The sequence below is a fragment of the Coffea eugenioides genome, chromosome 9, assembly GCF_003713205.1.
Source record: "Coffea eugenioides isolate CCC68of chromosome 9, Ceug_1.0, whole genome shotgun sequence".
Lineage (NCBI taxonomy): Eukaryota > Viridiplantae > Streptophyta > Magnoliopsida > Gentianales > Rubiaceae > Coffea > Coffea eugenioides.
Genome location: NC_040043.1, coordinates 7,241,657 through 7,258,531, shown reverse-complemented (window position 1 = coordinate 7,258,531; position 16,875 = coordinate 7,241,657). Strand labels below are relative to the sequence as shown.

At 35.6% G+C, this 16,875-nt stretch overlaps 2 protein-coding genes across 2 annotated transcripts; one reads left to right on the top strand and one right to left on the bottom strand.

Annotated features, from left to right (window-relative positions):
- Positions 1 to 1,186: 1,186 nt before the first annotated feature.
- Positions 1,187 to 8,657, top strand: LOC113783478 (GTP-binding protein ERG). The gene is made up of 8 exons (XM_027329628.1): positions 1,187 to 1,917; positions 3,367 to 3,456; positions 4,275 to 4,420; positions 5,386 to 5,544; positions 5,681 to 5,747; positions 6,937 to 7,044; positions 7,129 to 7,268; positions 7,988 to 8,657. The coding sequence occupies exons 1-8, from the start codon at positions 1,402 to 1,404 to the stop codon at positions 8,073 to 8,075; spliced, it is 1,314 nt and encodes a 437-aa protein (XP_027185429.1). The 5' UTR covers positions 1,187 to 1,401; the 3' UTR covers positions 8,076 to 8,657.
- Positions 8,658 to 9,615: 958 nt separating this feature from the next.
- Positions 9,616 to 11,216, bottom strand: LOC113782097 (protein UNUSUAL FLORAL ORGANS). The gene has a single exon (XM_027328008.1). It carries the CDS (start codon positions 11,214 to 11,216, stop codon positions 9,900 to 9,902), a length of 1,317 nt encoding a protein of 438 aa, XP_027183809.1. The 3' UTR covers positions 9,616 to 9,899.
- Positions 11,217 to 16,875: the final 5,659 nt, after the last annotated feature.

Here is a 16,875-nt window from a genome sequence, read left to right as displayed (position 1 = left end):
TGATTTTTCCCCTCATTTGTACTTCCAATTTTTCGGTCATGCTTCATTCGATTGAAGCTAGTTCACAGGATAACCTGCATCTATTAGTTCTCAACTCAAAGGATTTGATCAAGAAATGTCATAATGATCAAGAGTATAGCTCATGATTGTGCTTTTCTTCTTGTAATGAATATCTGCATCTTTCACCATGTTCATTTTAAGTTCCTCCACTCAAGCCCCCCTATCTTTACTGCTATTCATGGTTCAATATCTAAACTGGCAGTTTTTATTGTTAAGTAGTACTAGAAGTTATACCCATGGCAGTTTTCATGTGGGTCTGTCTTGAGGATCTACCTTTTCTTAGGATAGCTGTCTTCTGTATGCAGTGAACTCTTTCCTTTCACAGGTTTTGCCTCAAAGATTTGCATAAATTTTAAACTGGCAAGTATGTTGCAGACTTGCAGCTATGGAATCTTCCCCTAACTGCACTGAAATCTTAAATTATCAACTGCATTGTTCAAGATTTCCCTTGTATTATGTTCTTTATCCATTGAAACCGCAAATTATCATCATGTTCACTTTTTGTGCATACAAGGCTGACCGAACGAACGATATTCGGTGGATCAGAGAAGAGGAACTACCTGTTGCAAACTAAGTAACTTCTGCCTGTGATCTGTGTACATTCAATTATAGAAGAATGGTCTCACTATTGATTACACAAATTGCAATCTCAATGGATTGATTTGACTAGTAAGACTCATTCACATTATTCGATGGAAGTTCAAGTTCGAGTTTGATTGCGTGGTGTCTCACTGTTCTAACAAGCTTTGGAACAACATAACTTTCATTTCTTCATAAAATATATGTTCCAACCCCTGGGGTTGGTTAGATGGTTTTGAGGTAGTCTATTTGGTTTCGATGTCACTCGATCCCTTTTAATACTTGTGTGTTCTTGGGGACGGGGTATACAAGTATAGGGAGATTAGTCTGACAAAGTTGGGTACTCCTGTATTGATAAAAAATAATAATAATAAAATAAAATATCCATTCCAAAAAAAAAAAAAAAAAAGAATTTTTAGACCATTTATTTAGTAGGTCAATTTGATAGTCCTTGGTCCAAGCCCGTGGCCCATTAACCAAACTCTTAGCAAAATCCCCAGAAATATCTGAAATTACCGCTATATCCCACTCTTCCTTAAACCCTCAACCCTCAGGATTGAGGAATCTTCCCTCCTTCCTGAAACCTGCTCCTGCTGCAACTTTTAATCAATAACCCAGAGATTACCAATTCAACACACTCGCACACCGACTTCAACATATTCTCTCCTCCTTCACAAAGCACACGAGCAGGGCGAGATATCGAAAACCTTGTAAGAGCCTCGTATAGCTGCTAAAAAAGGGTTCATTACCAAAAAAACTGAAATGAGAACAATTAGAGCTTTGAGGATACTAACCTCATCACTGTCCTCAAATTCCCAGAAAACCCTTTTCAATTCACCTTTTTTGCAGCGGTTTTATGCGGTAGGAACTCAACCAGATCATCTCCCCACAAGCAGTACAGAGGAGGAAGATGATACTACCTCGTCATCATCAGTGTTTGATAGCTCAGAATACGACATGGGTTTTAGTTTAAACGGTGATTCAGAGGCTGGGAAGATTAAGAATCCTACATGGGATGAGAAGTATAGGGATAGAGTGAAAAGCGAAGTTTTTAAAGAAGAGATAAAAAGTTCAAGAATCGTGAAGAAAAGTGAGGAGAAAAAGAAAAATGCTGCTGTGCTTGCAATGTCGCTTCTGGATGCCGCTATTAGGTGGCAGGATAAGGAAGATGAGGACGACGACGAAAATAAGGAGGTGACGGTGGAGGATCAGAAGTCTTTGGCTGTTGGAATCATAGGGGCTCCTAATGCTGGGAAGTCTGCTCTTACTAACTTCATGGTGTGTTAGTTGCTACTTTGTTTATATTCCCCTTACTCGTGTATTTTGGAATACAATTTAATGCTGAGTTTTTGGGTTTTCGTGTTTCTGTGATTTCATTTCACTGGGGAGGTCATGTATGTGTTACAAGGAATAAGATACATGCTACTATTGATTAGTAGGGCTGTCTTCTTGGATATTCTGATGGATTTTGGATATATGTTCACATATTTATAGATTTGATTATTTTGGTGGGTTATGTTGTCTCCATAAAGTTGGAGTCCAGTAGTTTGAGGAAGTCCCTGGTAAATTGTTTTATCTATTTTGCCAAAATTTTCTGTACTTTTTTCATGAATGATGAGAGATGAGATTCTTCTGGGGGTGCAATTCGTGCATGTTAAATTCAGCTGGCAATCCTTTAGAATTACTTATGCTTGGTACACGCTTTCTCTGTGAGTGTGTTTTTGCGTCTTATTACACATTCTTTTCTGTATGCCTGTTTGCCTGGCTTATTACCTAAGTCTTGGTTCCACCTGTGTATGTATGTTAAGCTATTTATTTTGTATGAATGTTGGCTTAAAACTATATCACTTCCTTTTCCAATTTTGTGAGGGGACTGTACGACAATGATGGTTCAGTTTTGAGTAAGCTTAGTGGTTGAATTTTACTTCAGAGCCCCATATTTGCATTCTTTTCCCTGCTATAGGTAAACTTCTTACTGACTTGATTACTAGACTAATAGAAACAATAATAATCTCACCACTTCTCTTCGGCAGTAATGAGCGCATCTCTTTTTGTGCACCTTGAAAACAGAATAGTCCTGTTTCAGCTTTGCCTTATATTTCCAAATAATTACCATGGTGTGCTTGCCAAATGGCATTTTTGAATTTACAATCTTGCATCAGTTCCTTGGAGCAGAGTAGTCTTTTATGAGGATGTATACTTTAAGTTTGGCAGTCTAATTAATCTGTACAATGGCTTCATCTGATTCTATTTTCCTTAGAGTGTTTTCTTCATTGCACCTTTTTTTTCTTTGTGGGGGCAGGGGTTGAGGAAGGGGTTTTGGAAATAGAGAGAATACTTTACTTGTGAGCATTTGAAGCCTTCGACTTTAGGACACAGTCTGAGTTAGAATTTTAAATGGCCATTCATAATGCGAATTTTCGCACAAAGAAACCAGAAAAAGTCATGGAAATGAGCATCTGTTGTTGTTTTGATCCTCACCTTGCCAGTGTTTTGCTATTGCATCATATAGTTCCTTTGCTCCCTCAGTATTTCATAAGAGAGGGATGAACTTCATACTGTTATTCAATTTGCTCATGCAAAAATGCTGCTTGTATGGTTTCTCCTTCTGCCCAAAACAGAAAATGTAAATCAAATGAAAGACCAACAATAGTTTAATTTATTTAAGAAGCTAATTGTACTTGTAAACTTACCATATGTTTATTTTTTTCTTTTTATTTGTTTCAGGTTGGGACAAAGGTTGCTGCAGTTTCAAGGAAGATGAATACAACGACGCATGAAGTGCTGGGAGTAATGACTAAAGGACATACACAAATAGTACGTCTCCTTTTGCTTAAGTGGATAAATTGGTTTATCATACTTGTTTCATTCACAGTATTGGTATTCAACACATCTCTTTAGAGCTGTGTTGTAAGTAGCCATGATGTTTTTCAAACACTGAAAGAGGGCAGGGGTATACGAAAGAATAGTTTTATGACATGTGCTAATGTCATTATAACTCTTTGAATAGCTCAAGTTACAAACTAAGAATCTTAATATTGGTATAGCATATGGATATTGGTATAGCATATGGATAACTCGGGTTAGTTTGGAAATTCAAGTGTTGGACCTTCTTTGCTATTTCATGCTTGCTACGAGAATGTACATGGACTTCCCATCCAAAGGCTAACACAGACAGACACATTGAGCTTGTTAGTTAATGTGCCTCTTTGTATGAATGACTGTTGTAGCATCTGATTGGTGCTGAAGTACTTCTTTGGCTATAGTTGGAATTCGTTTTGGAAGCATTTCATGCATTTTGCACTGTTGGACAATTAATGACAAAATTTTAGCCTGCTCTGAACTCATTACATCTTAGTGAAGTATACTATATGGTGCTGCTAGTTTGGGGTTGTGGTAGCAAGCTTTTCATGGTTGTGGAGAGCAGTTTCCTTCTCTTTGTGGTTTAATACTATATGGTACATTTGGTTAAAATTGAAAATACAAATGTGAACATAGCTTAATTATATCTTCTTTTCCCACAGGTGACAGCTTTATGTATATACCCCAACATAGATGGTCTATGTTTATGTGGTCTCTTAAAGTTTCATCCTAGAAAAGATAATCACATTGTTTTTTCTTGTCTCCTCTTGCAGTGCTTTTTTGATACTCCTGGGCTTATGTTAAAGAAAAGTGGTTTCCCATACAATGATATGAAGGTTCGCATGGAAAGTGCTTGGAGTTCAGTTGGTTTATTTGATGTGCTGGTAATCATATTTGATGTCGATAGACATCTTAAAAGGTAAGTTTTATTTTTTGCTTTTGGTTTGTGTTTTGAGCAATGTCATTTGCTTTTCTTTTGTCAAACTTCTTTCCTGACCTTTATATATATATACAAATGTATTTGTGTGTTTGTGTGTGTGTGTGTATGGCGTGGTTCTGGGTGCTCTTGACACCGTACCTGCCATATATTAGGACATCTCAATGCATCCATGCTCTTGTAATTCTTCTAGTTTTGTTACTTTATCCACTCAGATAGTTTATTTTGTCAACCTTTTGAAAATCTTGGTGCTGCCGCTTTGTCTTTTTTTTTTTAATGAAAAGAAGGTTTAGGTGTTGTTTCTTTTGGAACACTTAAGCTGGTACTCTGACCTATTCTTCCATCACATTGAAGTCCTTACTGATGGGCAATGCTTTGGAACACCATCTGTTTTATTTCTTAGAGGTGTTCCTTTTCATGGAAAGAGTCAATTTAGTATTAGCCATCACTGTGTATGGTAATGCACATGTAGTGCATTACAGGAGTTCTTCCTTATTATTTATTTATTTATTTATTTTGTTTGTTCGCCAGCTTCAGTAGTTTCTGTTTATACTTCCTCTTGAGAAAACAAGGCAAATGTAATGCTTTTCAAATTTAATGGTTCAGAGTCTCAGCTCAGTCATCAAACTTGCTCCTTATTGAACAATTATGATCATTTGTGCTAAAAAAATAATGATAATGATCAAGTGTGTAGTTTTATCTGTGCACAGGCTTCTGCATCTTAAGTTTACATGTGCATATTTATACAAACTACTTCTGTTGATGCAGTTATAAAGCTATGGATTTATGCCAAATTTTATTACACGTATGCAATTTTTTTTAGCTGAAAATTATCCCATTTTGGAAGACAATTGATGCAAGATTTAGTTTGTCGTATTCTTCTTTAACTTTTGTGAATCGAGAATAGTTGGGTGGTTCTTATCACTTGATCTGTGTACCATGTGTAGGCCTGACTCGAGAGTAATAAGATTGATACAACGAATGGGTTCTCAAGTTAATCCAAATCAGAAGCGTGTTTTGTGCATGAATAAGATAGACTTGGTTGAGAAAAAGAAAGACTTATTGAAGGTTGCAGAAGAATTTAAGGATCTTCCTGGATATGAAAGGTAAGCAGGAAGCTCTTACATAGTCATGCAGTCTGTGTATATGCAATGTGGTGTCTTAACATTTACTTGAGAGATCAAAATAGAAAGGGAAAGCCGCTAACTACTTGCATGTTATGTGCTGACTTCTCCATACTAGGTACTTTATGATCTCTGGACTAAAGGGATCAGGAGTGAAGCAACTGACTCAATATTTGATGGAGCAGGCATGTTTTATTTCTCCTCGTCTTTTTTCTGTTTTTCTGATTATCATAAATTTTTCAGTATTTATGATGTTAGCCATCTATCTCCTTTCTATTACTAATATGACTGAGTGTACACAACCTTATTGCTACTTTTTAAATACCACAATAAGGATTTAGTGCAATACAACTGACCTTACTTGAGGAGTTATATTCTGTATGAATTTCTGTGGCACCTATTCCTGTACTTAGCAAATGGTGGTTGATTATTGTTTCTTTTCTTAATTCAAGCATTCATTACGACTACAAGATTATTTCTTAATCTGTAATTATGTGATAGTGTTAAAAAATCATTTGTACTTACAGATACATATCTTTAAATGTAGATATGTTACACGTATAGATAATTTTTCTCTTAAACCCCAAAGATCACATAGAAGTTTTGTTCATTTGTAACTTTATATGCTAGTAAGGTTTGTGTTTGCTGTGTATCTGCCCTTCAAATATTTTGGTTTGTGTTTCTAGTAGGAAAAGAAGAAAAATTGACCAAAGAGTTGCTCTAGCTCCAAACAGTATCAGCTCTTTCATCTTTGCATATGTCCATCACTGTGGCCTCTTTCCCCAACTAACCTCTTACAGTTACCTTCACTCTTTCAATATGCTAAACATGGAAGCATCTATACATCTATCACCACTTGAGTGCTTAGCACTTAAAATAAAAAAGTCATAATAATAATCAAGTTACAATTTGCTAAATTTGAAGGGAGAGTAGGAGTTTATTGCTAACTCTGGGTACGCCAGTTCAGAAAGTATGGAAGATAAATAAAATCTTCATGCATAAAGAAGTTTTTATTGGGAAAATAGGTATACAAATGAAGTGCATGTTGCGAGTGCTAATGAATTTGGTGACGTATTTTGATGAAATTTCTCATCTGAAAGAAAGTTCCTTCAAATGCTAAGCTTAAGATATAAAGCTTCCCAATCTTCTGATTGACAGTACTTCTTGGGTAGTTATACAATAATTTGTATGACCAAAGGGCATTGACTACTTTTCCCTTTATTCTGACTTTGAAAGGAAATGCTAATTCATCATTTCCTATATTCCATGTGATTGCTGTATTCTGCATTTTATGTAGTAAAAGTCTCGATATTTGGCCTTCCTACTCTGTTTCTTATCTTCTAATGCTGGTCTTCCCTTTTTTGGCATGATTAGGCGGTCAAAAGACCATGGGATGAAGATCCATTCACTCTTACAGAAGAAGTGATGAAGAACATTTCACTAGAAGTGGTACGGGAGAAATTGTTGGATCATGTACATCAGGTAATGCCTAAAATTAGATTTAACAAATTAAATTTATTTATTTATAAGGTTCATTTGAGTTGAGACATTTATGTCGTCAATCAGGAAATCCCATACAACATCGAACATCGGTTGGTAGATTGGAAGGAGTTGAGAGATGGTTCTCTGAGGATTGAGCAACATTTTATCACTCCCAAAATGAGTCAACGCAAAATTCTTGTGGGAAAGAAAGGTTCCAAAATAGGGTAATGATGTTTGATGCAACTTTTCTCTGCCTGTTACTTTTGGTTTCTTTTGGTTTTGGTGATAATGAGACAACTCGGACTCAACAGGTTTGTTTTAAGACTTGATTCAAAGCAATGGAAGCTTACTGGAACATAGATGAAATCGTTCAGTGCATTTCTTGAGTGCCAATTTGGTGCTATTATCTTTTATTTCAGTAACAATGGGTCGGTTTCTTCAATGATTTCCGTTATTGCAAACACATAATGCTCGCAATTAAACTTAATTTTGATCCATTAAGGATGGATTCTTGGCATCTTTTATTGTTTTTTGTTTTGTTATTTGGTGACTTATGTCTTGTTTGCTATGTTCAAAGATAGTAATGGGCTAGCAATAATTTGTTTTGTCAAAGTTATTCATATTTGTACTTGAGTGCTTAAAATAATCAATGACCCTGAGGAAAGCTCAGATGGTTTAGTTTTTGAGCATCGAGATTGTTTTGAGTTTGCTTAATTTCACCTAGGACCTGATTGGTCTGTTTCCAGTGGTGTTTGTGTTTGTTTTCATCTTTTTGTGATTGTTTTCTTTTACACCAAGCTGTTTTCTTGTCATTGCAAATTAATTGAGCAGTGACATTTTATGCTGCAATGCTCAGCTATTTTTATTCCTGTTTGTTTTATGATTAAATAACCATTACTTATTTTATGTGCTCATAAGTTGTAGTTATCTACTTTTGGCGCAGACGAATAGGCCTTGAAGCGAATGAGGAGTTAAGATCCATATTCAAGAGAAACGTCCATCTCATCCTTATGGTGAGACTTAAATCATGAGATCAAACAACAAATAATAATCAAGGCTAAAGAGTATATATCTTTGGAGCCTGGTGGGTTCCATAACTGAAGAGGCGCGCAAATTAGATTGCTTGACTCATCACAGCAAGAACATAATTATATTGCTGGAGTGCTATGAGGTGATGCCAATCAGGTTTCCCTTGGGTGTGGTGAATGGTTACAAAGCTTTGAGGAACCCACCTTTCAAGCATTACGTGCATATATTCAAAGAGAGGTTCTCTCTTTCCCTGGCCCAGTGAGCCTGTTATATTTGGAGATCAGCAAGCCTTGCTGCGCTGATACCCTTTCTTTTTTGGCCAGTGTCGTGATTATGTGAGAAACACTTGAAGCATCCCCTGCTATTGGCTTCTTTTTGCTGATGGTTTTCTCTCTTGAAGTTCCATGTTAGTTTTGTTTCAGCAGGAATTTTCTTTTTCAGGCAGCTGGTGTTTTTTTTTTTTTTTTTTTACATAATATCCTATACTTAGATTATTTGACTTATTGTCACACAAATGTACAAAACCAGCCAAAGCTATGATGATGTGCTACTGAATTCTTTTCTCATTAAAATGATATAATTCTTTGGGGTATCATCTCTTTGATCAGGTATTGGGATGATCTTGACTCTCTTCCTAGGATTCTCACTATTAAAAAGCTTGCAGCTTTCGTTGCTAGTTTACATTATTTCAAAAAGACAAGTATGGAAGTAAGCCCAAGTCTTGTACTTTTTGATGAGAAACTATACCGTGCAGGTGTGCCTCGAAAGATTATTTACTGTGTTTTGGTAGGCAATTCACAGATTATTTACTGTGTAAAGCATATGACACCCTGTACTAGTTGGCGATGCTCTAATTACTATGCCATCGAAACACGATAATTGTAGAACATCTAGAGATATTTCTGTATGGTATTATTTTTTTGCCTTACTGGAGTGGGTAAATTCTGTAAAATAATTTTTGCATATCTTCTGCTCAAGAAAGCTATATCATGTGAAGAAATTGTTGGTAGGCCATTAAAGGTAAACTAAGAATTTTAACTTAATCTCTTGGATTTTGGACCCTACTAGGTTTGCCATGTGTTTGAGTTTCAAATAAATTCCCTGCTGAAATAATGCATTTTTTCTTCTAGGTATGAAGCAAATTAACTCTACATAAGTGCAATTTAAGCAAATGTCTCTTGATTGCATTGTAGTATCTTTTTAGGTGCAGCACAGTTGAGCATTTTATACAACTTCTGTTGGCCAAAACAAGAGATGCATGGAATAATACCTGTTCTGGTTTGTCACAGAAACAGCAAAGTATTACTACAGAAAAACAAAATGGAGATGGAAACTAAATGGTTACTACATTTATAGTGTACCAAATGATTGTAACATTGTACTTGTCTTAATGTCTTTGGACACTAGGTCCAGTCTAAATAGTGGATTCAGAATTCTCCCATATGATCATTAATGCATTTTGGTACAAATGAAAGAAGAACACTGTTTCAAAATAAAGGGTGATTGCATTAAACACATGCAAAAGTACTAAAGTAGACCTCATACAAGTTACTACATCAATAACTAGTAGTATTACATTGTTACCAACTTATTCACATCACTGAAAGTTAACTAGAAACTAGAAATGCATCTTAATTGGAAACTACAAATGCATGCTTCTAACTAACTAACCCACATTTAAGTGGTTTGCTTCAAAAAAAAAAAACTAACCCTCCCTAATATTGGTGATAATTAGCCATGAGTTTGTACTACAGTAAAATAGCTTGGTTATCCTCATGATTTCTGCAACAGTACTAGGATTACTGATGGGATCATAAAAACCTAAACTACCCACTGAAAGACTGAAAGGGAAGTGTCAACTGGTCCAGAAGTGCAGTAACAGGTGTTGCAAGCCTAGGCTCATAGCCAAAACCATGCAATTCACCAGCTTGATCTCCGTAACTCCTATAGCCATGAATGTGTGGACAAGAAGGAATCCACTGCCATCTTTTCCTGCAAAAATCAAACATTAATGCCTTTTCAGATGCTCGGATCAGTATAACAATAAATTCTCCATGACCAACACAATTGAACCCTTGACCATTTTCAACATCTGAAAATTGAAGGTATAATTGCTGTGGCATTCTTTCAATCTCCACCCACATTGTCCCACAGTCTTGCAAGGACCAAAGCCTCAAACTTTTTGGCACATTAAGCTTGCTCTTCTCCACTGCTGCAACTAGAATGAGCTTCCCTTTGCTCTCAACCAAGCTTGGAGAACGCAGAAACCTTCGCATGGGAGCTTGAATTTTGCACCATTGATTTGCAATGATATCATATGACAGAATGCTAAAAGGGCTATAGTTCATGCAGTAAAATCGGCCATTAGCAAAAACCATTTGTCCTGATTCAAGGCTACAAAGCCTTGGGAGGGAAGAAGTAGTACCCCAGATGGAGTAGAATCCTCCACCATCAATGTGAAAGTTTTCAGTGCTTAAATTCTTCACTGCATAGGGGGATATCATGTCATCTCCTGCAACAGCTAGATCAATGGATGTGTTACTGATGGTTAAACCAATAGAAGGGAAAAGCCTTGGCCTTAAAGTTGAAGGCAATGGAGTTAGAGACCCAGTGAGTGGATTAGACAGAAGAATGCTCTTTGAACCAGCCTCTTCAGACACCCAGCAGATTAGGCCACCTGAGGATGAGGCTGGGGAAAAACCTGGTGGAATCAAAGGGCAGGAAATTCGGTGCCACTTGGTCTCATAAGGGTCGAAAAGGTACCCTTCACAGTTGATTCTATCGGCTCCATTTCCACCATTAGTGGTCTTGTAAATATTGCTCTTTAAACTCTTCTGCTTGAAGAATATGAACCAGTGGCAGCGTGGAGAAACTTGCAAGTATAGCTCGAGAAAGCTGTTGGAGAATAAGAGCCCATACCATCTCTTACAGACTGCTCTAGCTCGAAAGAAAGCTGGTACAGGAAGAAAGGCGATCACCCTATCAATCAGCCTTTGTGGGAGTCTGCTCCATATCCTACTGTCCATCCAGGGAGTGGTTATGCAATTTGCTGCAGGTCCAGGAATACTTCCAGTGTTGCTACTAGTAATAGTAAAGTTGTAGGGAAGAGGAATGCTTATTTGGGCATGATGAAAAGTTTCCATGTTGATGGAATTGGGGTTTTTAGGTCTCTTAACAGTTTGGCTTACTGTTGGTGACCGAGTTATGAAAACGTTCTTTTAGTTATCAAAGAACAACAAAAGGATGTGATCTGAGCTAATGAATAATCGATTTAGCAACCCTTTTTCACAACAAAAGTAGAAGGATTGGTTGGTGAATGTTTTGTCTTTTTAAAAAATGAAGACCATTCTATTTGGAAAGTTAAGGTTGGGAGGAAAAGTATGGTTTCTCAAAATCAGTGGAAGTGAAGAGGAAGTAGAACAAGATGTTTACACAAGTCAACAAAAGGAAAAGAAAGATAAGCATCTAAGGAACAAGTCTGTTTTTTTGGAGTGACTGCAGCTGGGAATGGTGCTTTTGGTTGGAGGGCAAGTCACAACTCACAAGTGTGTATTTATAAAGGATGGAACAGTGTGTTTTTTGATGTTTTCTTTATTGTCTTGTTCTTTGTTGTTTGTCCTCTCTTGTGTTATCCCTTTGCTGAGAAAAGGGCATGCAGTGAAAGTCACATTTACGGATGCATCCATCATTTCAGTGTTTTCTTGTCAAGGCCGAGGAAGGAAGGAACGAGCACCTGAGCTGACTCAAGGTGGCTCAATGCAGGCACACAATAATCAGAGAGAAAGAACAAAAGAACTAAAATAATCATAGCCATGCATTGAGCTCTTCGAAGTCACAAACTTTCCCACAAAGTTGCCCAAGATTACTGATCAACATGCTTACAAAATTAATTCTTCCCCAAACAATACTCATAGGGCAGAAACAATTACTGTCTTGATTGGAATTTGGATTTTAAAATGGCAATTAAAATAAATTCCTTTTTGAATTAAAAAATCAGTTCTTGTTGGTTCACTAAGGAAGAAAACTTTTTTTTGGATAAGTGAGATAAGAGTTAAAACACAGTGTAATAATCGCATTTGTCTATTAAACATCTTTGCTAAAAGTTTTTTGATAATTGGCATGTCTTTTTCTTTTTCTTTTTGAAATTCAAAATAAGATGCAAAGAAAGAGAGAAGAGGGGGGGGGGGGGGGTCATTTCATTAGCAACCTTTTGAACTTTGTCGCATGTATTACTTCTGTTTAAACTTGCACTTGGGTTCTTCTCTAAATGATAAGATATATCTCAGTTATCATAAAACTTTCTTTAAGCATATGATAATCTCCCTCATCGTCAATAACATCTTTTAGACAGTTAATAGGAGAACAGTTGGCTATGGAAGATCCATTTCATTGTTCAAGTCTGATTAATTTAGAAAACCCTTCAACAAATGAACCTCATTTACTTCAAAACCTTACTCACATTTGGTTCTTCTCAGAAGGAAAAAGAAATGTTTGAAGATGTTGGGAGGAGAAATATATCAAGTGCAAGGTTAATAGATGGTAACCACAACAGCTCTTAACTAGCCTAGAATTGCCTCAAAAAAAAAAAAAAACTAGCCTAGAATTGCCTCATTTATCCAAATTTCCAATTGTTGCTTGGGTATTGGATGATTGCATGATTTCTACAACTTACAACAACCTGCTCCTAGCTAGAGAGCCACAACAATAGGGTACGTACGTAGTGTTCATTTTCTTTGAGTTCCGTGATTTAAAAATTTGTTTGAGTAGATTGAATCAAACGCCATTTGATATGATCATATTCCTATCCCAATGCAGTTGCCAGATGAAAAAAGAATTAAGAGTTTCAGATCATTTGTCCAATCCCACCTCCATGAGTGAATGAATGAACGATTTTTTGCACAGTTTGGCGTGTACTACAAAAAGCAGTGAAATCCACGAGATCTTTGATGATGATAGTCTTTGAAAGAAGAGCTGAGGAGCTACCATGAAGCTTGTTTTGATTGAGGAAAATAATAATAGTAATAATTGTAATGACATTAGCCCCTCAGCCTCGGCTCTGCTGTACATTCACTTTTGCAACCTCACTGCTCTCTTTCCTTACTTTCTCTTTTCTCTGAGTAATAATATTCTCTTTCTGTATCTCCCTTGGCTTTTGCTTTGTTTTTGTTCATGGAAGCAAATCTAAGTCAGACTTCACTGCCACCAGTCACATTGTCTTGTTTCTGTCAATCTCTTTAACATGATTGCCTCTGAGTTTAGTTTCAACATTCAAAAATAGAAAAAGTTTTGCACCTCACTTTTGGAAATTGTGTTTCCCTTAAAGAAATCTCCTTTTAAAGTAAAAGGGTTGGCTCTCATATTTGGAAATTATGCACTTCTTCAAGAAACCCCTCTTTCTCTTTCTTTCTCTCACACCATATCATTACTCATGAGTTTCATTGCTTTTTCTTTCCTAATTTATTTACTACTACTTTTACTTTTTGCTTCTTCAATCTCTCTAGCTAGTAATGTTAGGCTCCAGTCTCCAGCTCCCAATTTTCATTTCTTGAATTGAATGGTTATCCTAGTTCTACCACAAACTAAAATGCCAGTTTTATACTAGTATATAGTTTGACCTCTGTATAGATCTCTTAGGATTGCGTATCATCCATGGAAAGCTTTCTTGTCTAGTTTAGTACTAATTAAGTCCTAGGATTGACTTTTTCTTGTTTCTCCAATTATCTTTTGTTCTATCTAGATTGACTTTTTCTTGTTGAGTGGTTTCTTCAATTATCTCTTGGTTATAGCATGTAGTTGGCCTGTGGCCTAGAGCTCATAAATTAGCAAAAGGAAGCATGATGTGTTGGGCACTTGACATCTTAGTACAAAGGATAAAGTTGGGTAAGATCTATACTCCACGTATAAAAGTTTGTACATGTGGTTAACTTGGTTGAAATATTTGATACTCGATTTTGTGCCCAAAACCCTTTTAGCCCTCACTCAATCATTATTGTCAATTGCATTTTGTTACATTTTTTGTGAAAACAATTACTCTCGAGCCATCTTCTGATTTCCACTTCTTCAATCTGTAGAAATTATCAATGCTGCTTTGGGTGTATTTGGATATAAAATTATTTTAAATATTGTTTTACTTGCATAATAACCACGTTTCACTTTTATATTTTCAATTACTTTTATATTTTATATATATCACATTACAAAAAGTGTTATTTGAAATAATATCCTATCCAAACACAAAGTTTTAGAAAAAAAGCATTTAAGCACACTAAATTATGGCTTTTTTTTTTTCTAAACTAAAAACTATGGGCTAAAAGCTTTTCCCATGAACAATCGAAAGATTAGCTTGTTAATTATGTTGATACCTTAATTAAGGATGGCAATGGGGGGGTTAGGGCGGGGGACCCCCGTCCCCCGCCCCGCTGCCTACAAATTCCCCCCGCCCCGTCCCCGCCAGCCCGCTTCCCTGCGAGTAGCTCCGTGGGGCTAATAAAAATTTGTTATATAATTTTATTATAGTTAAAATTTAGCAAATAAACAAGTACTAAAATATCAACACATCACCAAATTATTATTCATTACAATTTCACAATTGAAACTTATAAAAATAATCAAACAAAAGTTATTTGAATACAATCCAACATGATGAAATAAATACAACTAAAGTAGTCAAATTTTCACTTTTGGCACAAATACAATTACTAATTCATTATTGTGCTTGTGCTTTTTTTTGAGAAAAAAATGTTATTGTATTAAGTGTAATTAGGGATTTACTATAAATGTATTAGTAAATTTCGTATAACCAATTAATAATTTGTATTAGTACACATATATAATTATTAGTATAATTGATAATATCAATTATATTACATCTACTAATATACATTATATAATACATATAACTAATAATATCATTATCATAAGTTTGTAACTAATCAAATTATATATTATATATAATCATATACATATATTTATTTTTTTAAAGCGGGTGGCAGGATGGGGAATACCCCCGCCCCGTGTCCAAGCGGGGGGAATCCCCATTTGCCCCCCGCGGGGCATTGCCATCCTTAACCTTAATCGATGGCAGGGCCGAGGAGGCCTTAATTTAGTGGCTAGGGTTGAGTTTGTAAGAATTAAAAGTCTTAAATTCAAATGCCTCCTTCCTTCTCCCTTTTCCTTCCTCAATTCTTAAATCCCACCACTACCTATTAATTATGTTAATACCTTAGTTATTAGCAGTTTAATTTAGAGTGTTCAATTGGACGGGCTAAATAGGTCTTGATTTAGTGACTAAGGTTAAATTCAATCGTATTTTTGTTCGTCTTCTTTCCGCATCAATCACAAATTTTGCATCTCGAGTCTTGACCTAGTGTTTTATTATATTTGCAATCCTGTACTTGGTGTAGCTATCTAAATTCGAAGTCAAGTTAAAATTACAACCCTTTTGGTTACAGATGAGTATATTCTTTTTTCAGCAGATGAGGCAAAAGAATTAAAATTTTCACACTAGTGATTTCAACTGTAATTCCAGCAACAAAGTACAAAACACAGAACTTCACACTTGAACTATCTCAGCAATCCAATAATCTATGTATGCAGGCGACTCAGGCGTTGGTTATCTGATATCTAATTCACATCTTCATAGAAAGGCTTTTACCTTTTATTGATGTAGGTGCATATATCTGGAGAAGAGGCATGGCATCTTCATACCATATATACTATGTCTGCTGTTTTAGAAGTCGTTATCCTATTTCATGCTGAGTGGTTTCACGCCTTTGTCTGATAGAGTCGCCAATGGTGCAAAAATTCTAAACCTCTTATTTGTTTTTATTAATATGTTCAGGCTTCTCCATGTCAGCAATTGACTGAGTTCTCACCTTTTTTTGGTCAAAATTAGAACAATTTTTGAAAGGAGATTTGTTTCATTTGAAACATTGAGGACTGGTATACCCAATATTAAAAGGGATAATTTCAGAAATCTCTCTTGAAGTTTCTAACAATTGTATTTAAATACTTTCTAATATTAGAAATTATACTGGCTTCCCCTTGAATGAAATATTTGATAACTATTTCAACACAATTTAAGGGGAGAGTAGTGTAATTTTCAATATTAGAGGGTATTTAAGTGCAATTGTCAAAAACCTTGAGGGAAGTTTCTGAAGTTATACTATTAGAAACAATAAACAAATTTATTTCTATCAAAACTTTTTTTTTATTATTTCCATCAAAACTTTGAGAACCACTTCAGCACAATTCCCCAACCGCAATTGTCCCAAGTAGCATTTGTTAAAATTATTGTTTATATACTTTATTCTCTCAAAACTGAGGGTGTGTAAGTGATTTAATCCTTCTTGCAAAGAGATAAAGATATACTAGATGGCGAAAAATTCCATGTAAAAGAATGAAAAAGAGAAAAAGAAAGATGTGATTTTCGCCTCTACAAAGTCGAACAGCCAAATATCCCTAAATGGGGAGGAGAAAAAAGGAGGGCAAAGCAAAATTCCCAAGAACACACACACTTTTTTTTTTCTTTTTGAACGTGTGTGTTAACAACAATTTTTTAATTTATTTTTCTAGGTCTATTTCTACTAAAGTTGTCAATAGGACAATGTACCATTTAATTCACCATAGTAAGTGATTATTTATGTTTTAGTAACATTCATTTTGGATAAATAAATATAAATCTCATGATTTAATCACCATGTGTTAATTATATAAACAAGCGGAGATATTTAGAGTCCCTAATCTATTGAGAATCAGTGAATTTTTTTAATTTTCCTTACAAGACAAGAATTTAGCATCCAT

Coding starts and splice junctions, on each gene's coding strand:
- LOC113782097 (XM_027328008.1), bottom strand. CDS start 11,216: ATGGAAACTTTTCATCATGCCCAAATAAGCATTCCTCTTCCCTACAAC.
- LOC113783478 (XM_027329628.1), top strand. CDS start 1,402: ATGAGAACAATTAGAGCTTTGAGGATACTAACCTCATCACTGTCCTCA. Junction 3,457..4,274: donor CTAAAGGACATACACAAATA/GTACGTCTCCTT, acceptor CTCCTCTTGCAG/TGCTTTTTTGATACTCCTGG. Junction 5,748..6,936: donor CTCAATATTTGATGGAGCAG/GCATGTTTTATT, acceptor TGGCATGATTAG/GCGGTCAAAAGACCATGGGA.